The following is an 8844-nucleotide window of genomic DNA, read 5'->3' on the forward strand; positions in this document are numbered from 1 at the left end:
CCACAAAATATACTTTATTCACCGCGTGACGATTTCACAACAGTGCAAAGGCCAACATGGTGGCTGAACGAGCTTCTTTTTATCCTTATGACTCTTTGAAATCGAAGGCTTTGAAAACAATGAAAAGATAACAACAGGAATAAGACGATAGGATTTTTTTTTATATATGTGTGTGGTCTGTGTACATGTATCTGTATATATAATGGATAGCTCTATCTATCTATCTATCTATCTATCTATATAGTGTATTAAGATACACAATGTGTTGAAACACCTTGTGTCATGTTTTGTTTTAATAACTAATAAAAGGTTTTTAAAAGCAAAATATAAGAAGATTCTGCATATAATTATTAGCGATCAAGTCAGAAAGAAGAGATTTATGACTGCTGTTAACTATTTTTCAGCTTTGCAGAGACATTAATATATAGAGTGTTTTGTTGTTGTTGAAAAGGCTGAGCGTTTGTGTGCATGTGTGTTTATTTATTTATATGCACCACCCAGGTTTTTTCATTACAGATTTCATTTCCATTACCTGAGAGTAGATGTTGAACTTCATGCTGATTTGGGTACAGGAACCATTTTAGATTCTACTGCGTTACTTAAATATGTTGCTTAAATATTTAATATAGCAAGGAAAGGGATTCAATTGGAATTACAGCGCCGCTGTGTTTATAGCGCAATTTGCAAAGTATGGCTGTGATCAAGATGGCTGATGTTTGCTTTGTTAGGGTTAAAAAACAACAACAACAACAATTGTGGAGTCAGTATTTTTATTTATTTATTTATTTATTTTTTGTTTGTATTATTATTTGGTACTTTTTAAAATCCACATGAGAATAGCAGTTCCAATGTAAGCTGCATGACAGGACAGCAAGTGCTATTTTGGGTAGTTTCTTATTAATTTTATTCTGTTAAAAATGTTCTGAAACATCTGTATTTGCCTCAATACAGGACCCAAAGCCTTCCCTCTCAGACTCTTTTTTTTTTTTACATGATTTCTATTTTTAAATCCGCATTCAAACTCTACTTGTTTTTGTTGCAGTCTCTCTGCTTGGCTAGGAACACAGTATATTCCTTCCTCTGTGAAGCTGCTTGTTTTTAATTTTCGTTCGCTTTTGATTTGTTTTGTTTTACAGCCTGATTGTGTGCCCTACAGTTCGTTTTATCATCCTCGGTGCTGCGTTGTATGTTGTTCACAGTCCGTTTTCTTTAATTTCAAAGCCTGGGAACCGCCTGAGAGCCTTTCTTTCACAAGGCTCTGCAGGGCTGTAAGTAGGGCAAAGCGAGACCGATACAGCCTTCCCCTCTCTTCCTTGAAGCAGTAAGGGTCACAGACTTTGTCTGGAGCGTAACCCGTGCAATATGCATCAGCAGACAACTCTCCTCCGCGGAAAAATAATGGGAAAGGAATGAGGAGGAAAACGAAGGCAAAACGAGTTCTGGACCCTGGAAATGAAGAAGAAAAACAACAAGACGAGGAAGAAGAAGGAGAAGAGGTAAGAGCGTGCGCCATGCAATGCTGCCAGGTTTTCTCCCCTTTTTGTATGCTTTTATTATTATTTTTTTTTATTGTGTCACGAGGACAGATTGCAATTAAAGAGGGCTTGACTGTTTTACAGCATGGGCTGCAGCTGAAGAGAAGGAAAAACATGCAGGCTGCCAGGGGGAAAGCGGACGGAAATTCATCACCAGCCGCCGGCCTGCACAAGCCCAGAACGGGGGTCTGTACCGATGGGGATTTTTTGTTTTGTTTTGTTTTGTTTTTGCAAAACAAAGAAAGTAAAAAGCCTGGGTTGCTGGTTTAAAAAAAAAAAAAGAAAAAAAAAAAGAATCAATATATTTGTTGTGTGGTTCTATATATGCATTCTGTATGTGCTGGTTTCAATGTATTTACTGGGCCAGTAATTGTACAGTACCCTGTGTTTTTTTTAAGACTTTAACTATTGTTTTGTTTTTTGAGACAGAAAGTGTCTTGTTGTACACACACACACACACATACACACACACACACACACACACACACACACATATATATATATATATATATATATATATATATATATATATATATATACACCTGATATATATATCTATCATACAATGAAACTAGAATTGTTCTTTTTAAAACACTTGCCATATGTAGCACATCATTTGGTGTAAACAGGTTGTCCCTTATATGACATGAGCAATTTCTTATGCAAATCGATACCTCAATTTGTATTTTATAATGCATAGTTTGAGTCGCTGGCTCGTAGGTGCTTGGTTGGCAGGTGTTTCCAGTGGAACATTCTGATAAATGATGACTCGTGTGGGTCATTGTCTGGAACACACTTTGCTGAATATTTTGAGTCTCAAATTCCATGAATGAATTACAATCAGTAAATCACTGTGTAATGTTTGAGTATCCCTCTGGAAAAGTATTTGAACTTTTTTGCTAACCTCTATATATCAGCTCGCAAAAAAAAAAAAAAATTCCAAATATTAATGATCTTCTTTATTTTTCTGTTTATAGGTATTTGATTTACAAGAAAACAATCTGGATAACATATCTGATTGTGACTCCACAAAAGAGGTAACCCGCAACTTTTGACAAATACAATGCGCCTTTTAAAAACTAAAATAAATAAATATGCTGACAAGCAGTTGGTTCATCTTTTTTCTTTTCTTTTGTTACTGTTTACAGGACTCTGATTATCTGCAGTCAAGGTCTAAATCCGAACTAATCGCAATGGTTCTGTGCATGCAAAGGGAAATGGAGGGTTTGAGAGAGCAAATACGGTGTCTCACAGGTAAATACACAGATACCCCTACACTGCCCTGTATGTACCCCAATTCCTGTTCAGAGTTACTTTGTATAGACACTTAAAGCTCTCTGTACAGCTGGTACAAGATTGTAACCTGCCCCCCCCCCCCCCCCCTGCGTCTCTGAAAGCTTGCGGGAAGCTAGCCAGGAACATCGAGGCTCTGATCGAGAAAACTCAAACGTGGGCGAGCGGCGACACCAAGCCAGCTGCCGTCGACATGCAGGACGTTCAGATGGACGATCAGCAGGCACTCATTCTGGCCGTGACTCCAGCTGATGCCGTGGTCAACGGGCAGTGGGTCCAACAGGCCTGTCCGGGAGAGGGGATTCTGACCGAGTCGGAGTCGCAGAGGAAAAGGCTGTACGTTCTCCCTGAGGTACTGAACTCTGTTTTATTTCAGCTTTATTTGTGGGTTTAAAGAAAATAAGGCAACTGCATCTTAATTGTTTGAAATCTTCTTGAAAACTACTTGTTAATTCACCTCTTGCGAATATAAACACATGCACACACACACACACATATATATATATATATGTAAAACAAAAATCCCAATGCTTTTTTTTTCTTTTAAAATGTTCTTTTAGTATATAACACAGGATCTTCTAGACCACTGCAACACCACTGCGACAGCTCAGAAACTGACCAATGACCTCCTGCGAGGGCTGTACGAGAGGGAGTGCCTGGCGTCCCACTCCATCTCCGGAATCGTTTACAACAAAAAGGGACGCCCCAAGCCAGCCCTCCCAGCAGACGAAGTCCAGGCCATACTAAGTGAGCTCATACCACTTTGAACGAGCAGCAGGCTTGGAGGGTCACCAGCACACAGGCCCATGTGCATGCAGGTTCTGTTTAAGTGATCTGGAGGTCAAGATTGAGCTCACTGGTGTTCCCCGCCCAGTGTGGGCAATTCATTGACCTCCAAATGAAAACTAGTGACTTGCGCTAACTTTATCTAGACCATTCAGGATTTTCAAGACTTTAATCAAGTCCCATCTTTCTTTTTTTCCTAGTCTGAAGTGATGACATTTAATCTACCTTTCAATCTATTGATAGTGGACTCAATAGTCCAGGTTAGGAGGTGGTCAAGCTAGGTCATTTTATAACACCCCTACACCAGTGTTCCACGCTTTTTTACAGAATGTGTTCTTAATGCTGCATACAGGAATTCATGTTTTTTCTTTCCATTTTAAAAATGTGTTTACAGGAACAGTGCAACATTTTTTCCCCGGAAAGACTGATGCCGAGATTAAAGGCTACATCAGGCAAAAACTCCAAAACGAAGCCAAGAGGCTAAGAAGAAAACCACAGCCTCCCGAAATGAAGGACAGCTGAACACCTCTGTCATTCTCCAGAGTCTTGACATCAGCCCTGCACACCGCTAAGTAGATTTGCTGTGCTGTACTGAAGAGAAAAAGCAAAGGGAATATCTAGGGGGTGTGTGTGTGTGTGCGTGTGTATATCTATATATATATATATAAATACACACACACACACACACACACACACACACACACACACACACACACACACACACAGTATATCACTGGGCCTCAAGCTTTGCGGGCACAGGCACATGTTGTGTATTTCTCAAAAGTTTGACAGTTGCAGGATTACATTTTCCCTCTTGACATTTAACATCAACTTACAAAATGTAAAATAAAATGACACGTAATAAATGATACCACAAACGCAGAGACTGATCGAGAGCAGAGATAGCAACAGGCACAGCTCACACGCTACCAAGACATCATTACTGCAGCCTTCCGGGTTCTGCTGGCGCACAGCTTCGATGAGCACTGACATATAAATACAGAGCCATTCTACAAAGCCAGCAGAACATTTTGAGTCAGTGTCCAGTTTCTTTCCAGGAAAACACAGGAGAACGCGCCAATAAGTGAAGACTGTTTTAATAAAAAATAAATAAAACTTACTCAGTGGTTACCATGGATTCCTTTCAGTGTGATCTTTGAACTTTCGCTTCTGATGTTGACGTGTGATAAAGCCTCCTGCTGTTTCGGTTGGACACACTGTCCCAGGGACACTGTTGTTTAACCTGCTAATAAAAAGAAGAAAAAAAAAACTAAGTAAGATTTGAAAATGCGTGGGGTTCTATTATGAATAAAAACCTTACTTTTTTTTTTTTTTTTTTAGAACAGTCTGGAGCTGGCAATCTTGTCAGCCTGCTAAAAACGGGTCAAACAGTTCCGACAGCAATGGTCCCAGACACTGGTTTTACTAATCCATCATACTGCCTTGCATAATAAACTCTACCACTGATTTCATGAAAATCCGGAGTTGCGGTGTACCGTTAGAAAGTGGTACGTTGTCAGAATGTGGTATGTGCACCAAAACCTGGCCTGTGAAATGTCAGAAAGCGATATGTCGTCACGTTGAAAGTGGTACGCTGTCAGATTTTGGTACAGGTGCATTCAATTGCGATCTGATGGTACATTTACCATTAATTATACTTTTTTCTTTTGCAAACTTTAACTGGAAACGGACAATTGCCTTCTCTAAAAAGAAAGAAAAACAATTCACTATGACAAAGACAAAATGAGAAGTCCACCGCAAAGTTGCATAAGTACAGAAAGAGTACAAGACATATTGCATATGATAAATATTCGCATACTATTACATTAACAGTGATGTAAAAGACTGGAAAATATGATGAAGTTAATTAAAACCATTTGTAAAAGACCGAAAACCGTATAACATATCAGATTTGAATGGGCACTTAGCTGCTTTTTTAGCCTGTGCAGTCTGAAACCATGTACCCGGGTCACAATCCCACGCAGTGTGAAACCATGTACCCGGGTCACAATCCCACGCAGTGTGAAACCATGTACCCGGGTCACAATCCCACGCAATGTGAAACCATGTACCCGGGTCACAATCCCACACAGTGTGAAACCAAGTACCCAGGTCACAATCCCTCGCAGTGTGAAACCAAGTACCCAGGTCACAATCCCATGCAGTGTGAAACCATGTACCCGGGTCACAATCCCTCGCAGTGTGAAACCAAGTACCCAGGTCACAATCCCACGCAGTGTGAAACCATGTACCCAGGTCACAATCCCACGCAGTGTGAAACCATGTACCCGGGTCACAATCCCTCGCAGTGTGAAACCAAGTACCCAGGTCACAATCCCACGCAGTGTGAAACCATGTACCCGGGTCACAATCCCACGCAGTGTGAAACCATGTACCCGGGTCACAATCCCACGCAGTGTGAAACCATGTACCCGGGTCACAATCCCACGCAGTGTGAAACCATGTACCCGGGTCACAATCCCACGTCATCCCACGCATGTCAAACACTTTTGTACCTCGGAGCTCAGTGTTAGGTGCGTCACGACTTTGTACGCCGTCCCAACTGGGTCCATGCGGTCTCACTTTGTTACCCATATCGTCGAGAACTGTGAAAATTATATTGCTGCTCTAGAAAGAGTGCAAAGAAGAGCGACCAGAATTATTCCGGGCTTAAAAGGCATGTCATATGCAGACAGGCTAAAAGAATTGAATCTGTTCAGTCTTGAACAAAGAAGACTACGCGGCGACCTAATTCAAGCATTCAAAATTCTAAAAGGTATTGACAGTGTCGACCCAAGGGACTTTTTCAGCCTGAAAAAAGAAACAAGGACCAGGGGTCACAAATGGAGTTTAGAAAAAGGGGCATTCAGAACAGAAAATAGGAGACACTTTTTTACACAGAGAATTGTGAGGGTCTGGAATCAACTCCCCAGTAATGTTGTTGAAGCTGACACCCTGGGATCCTTCAAGAAGCTGCTTGATGAGATTTTGGGATCAATAAGCTACTAACAACCAAACGAGCAAGATGGGCCGAATGGCCTCCTCTCGTTTGTAAACTTTCTTATGTTCTTATGTTCTTATAAGTCACATACAAGCATACAAAGAATACACCATGTTACGTCACACGCTTTGTGACTCCATGGTTCCCGGTGTTAGGGTGCGTCAGGTGTGACACTTTGGTTACATTGAGGACGTCCAATCCCAGGTCACAATCCCACGCAGTGTGAAACCATGTACCCAGGTCACAATCCCACGCAGTGTGAAACCATGTACCCGGGTCACAATCCCACATTTGCAATCCAGTGTTAAGGGTGCGTCACACTTTGTACATGGGCCAAGTGTTACACGGCAGTGGTCAACACCTTGTCAGGTACCCGTCAGTCAGGGTGCGTAAATCCACTTTGGTACATGTACCCAAGTGTTCAACAAGGGTGCGCATGTAGAACCATGTACCTGGGTCGTACCCGGGTCCCAGCGACCCACCTCAGGATGTGGGTCGACATGCTTTGACCCAGGTAGAGCGAGACCAAATGCATGACGGCCGCTCCGTAAGCCCACAAAATAACAACCACGCCTGTCTCAGGGTTTCACTTCCACAAGGAACATTTCTGTTTATTCTGTTTAGCCATGTTTTTGTTGATTGCGATTCACATTGAGCCAGATAGCAGCAGCGATGAAGAAGCATTTGCTTTAATTATCATTTGAGAAACAAAGATACAAAGAGAGAAAGAATGATAGAAAATACCTGTTGTATGAATCTTGTCAAATGTCTACAAAAGATTCCTATAATGTGTGTGTGTGTGAGTGTATGTTGTATATATATATATATTATAATATATATATATATATATATCTATATATTATATATATATTATATACACATACGTATATAATATGACAGTGTTCGCCAAAAATCAGGGGGTCATTATTCATCATCCATCCCCCAATAATATCGATCATTATCATCAATCAATCAATCTTTATTTTTATATAGCACCTTTCATAGCGGCCCACCATCACAAAGCACTTTACAGAGGTAGGCTGTGAACTGTGCATTATATGCAGAGTCACTTACAATAGGACATTGATTTCACAAGGAGACAAGTGAGTCAGTCAGTGGCAGGGGTGGAATTTGAACCAGAGACCTTCTGGTTACAAGCCCTGGACTTTAACCACGACCTCCTGAAACAAGCACTGCCAGGAAGTACCACTGAATTTGAACATCTAAAACATGACAAAAATGCTCAATACCTTGGGATAGAAAGAGAGAGAGAGAGAGAGAGAGAGAGAGAGAGAGAGAGAGAAACTTCTCTGCTCTCTCTGCCGGAGTAGAGAGAGAGAGAGAGAGAGAGAGAGAGAGAGAGATGCAAAATGAGATTCAATGCCATTCATTTACTTTGATTTCCCCTTTGGTGGTCACATCTGTGGCCTCTGACCCCCACAGACCCTGACATGTCAATTCCCTTTATGATGCTGATGGAGCCGATGCGTCCCATGCAATCTGCACAATGGCAAGATCGACAGGGCTGGGAGAGACGTCTTCAAATATATTCAATTAGAAAACATTCTATTTATGACAGAGAGAGAGAGAGAGTTTAAATGGTAGTACTTTTTAAATATTGGAGGTAACTGAAATGTAGTTATGTATGAAAACTTATTTTAACGGAGTCCTTATTATTTTTTTTATTTATTTTTTTTTGAAATGGGAGACAACTCCATGCCAGTGTTATAAAAACTGAGAAACAAAATCAACCTGGAGCTTTAGTCTTTGGTTTTATAACAGTGACTTAGGCTATTATTGAATTCCTTTTGAATTACATTGAAATGAACACCTATTCATTATGCAGTATCAATGATCAATTCCTGGATACAGTAATTATCCAGTGTCCCATGTCTTTGTGTTATTAAAATCTAACCCTCTACCCCTCTATTAATCTACCTGCATTAAAAAAAACAGCATCACAGTCGCATTAATCAATCTCATTATGTGATAGAATTCCTACTATATTGCATTGGAAAGCAGTGTGTGAATTTAAATCCAATACTCTAACCCATACTCGCTGGCTAAGAGTCACAGTCAGACAATGCAGCCCACAGTTCTTTACAATAAACCCTCTCTCGAATTTCAATTCATCAGTTACTGGTTTGATATGAAGCTTCTCATTATGGGAATCCCGAGTGTCTTCCATAACAAAACTTTTGGTGTCATACTAAACCCATTACATCAGTT

At 40.6% G+C, this 8844-nt stretch overlaps 1 protein-coding gene across 1 annotated transcript; it reads left to right on the top strand.

The window, feature by feature from the left end:
- The first annotated feature begins 1018 nt into the window (after nt 1-1018).
- On the top strand, nt 1019-4734 carry LOC121323786. Its single transcript, XM_041264997.1, has 7 exons — nt 1019-1496; nt 1620-1721; nt 2513-2572; nt 2684-2789; nt 2933-3180; nt 3389-3575; nt 4009-4734. The coding sequence occupies exons 1-7, from the start codon at nt 1410-1412 to the stop codon at nt 4134-4136; spliced, it is 918 nt and encodes a 305-aa protein (XP_041120931.1). The 5' UTR covers nt 1019-1409; the 3' UTR covers nt 4137-4734.
- Nucleotides 4735-8844: the final 4110 nt, after the last annotated feature.

This window comes from Polyodon spathula, chromosome 12 (genome assembly GCF_017654505.1).
Source record: "Polyodon spathula isolate WHYD16114869_AA chromosome 12, ASM1765450v1, whole genome shotgun sequence".
Classification (NCBI taxonomy): Eukaryota; Metazoa; Chordata; class Actinopteri; order Acipenseriformes; family Polyodontidae; genus Polyodon; species Polyodon spathula.

Excerpts from the sequence above, each read along its gene's own strand:
- LOC121323786 (XM_041264997.1), top strand. The coding sequence starts at position 1,410 with ATGAGGAGGAAAACGAAGGCAAAACGAGTTCTGGACCCTGGAAATGAA. Across the intron at positions 1,722-2,512 it reads TGCACAAGCCCAGAACGGGG|GTATTTGATTTACAAGAAAA; the intron begins GTCTGTACCGAT and ends TTCTGTTTATAG. Across the intron at positions 2,790-2,932 it reads GCAAATACGGTGTCTCACAG|CTTGCGGGAAGCTAGCCAGG; the intron begins GTAAATACACAG and ends CGTCTCTGAAAG.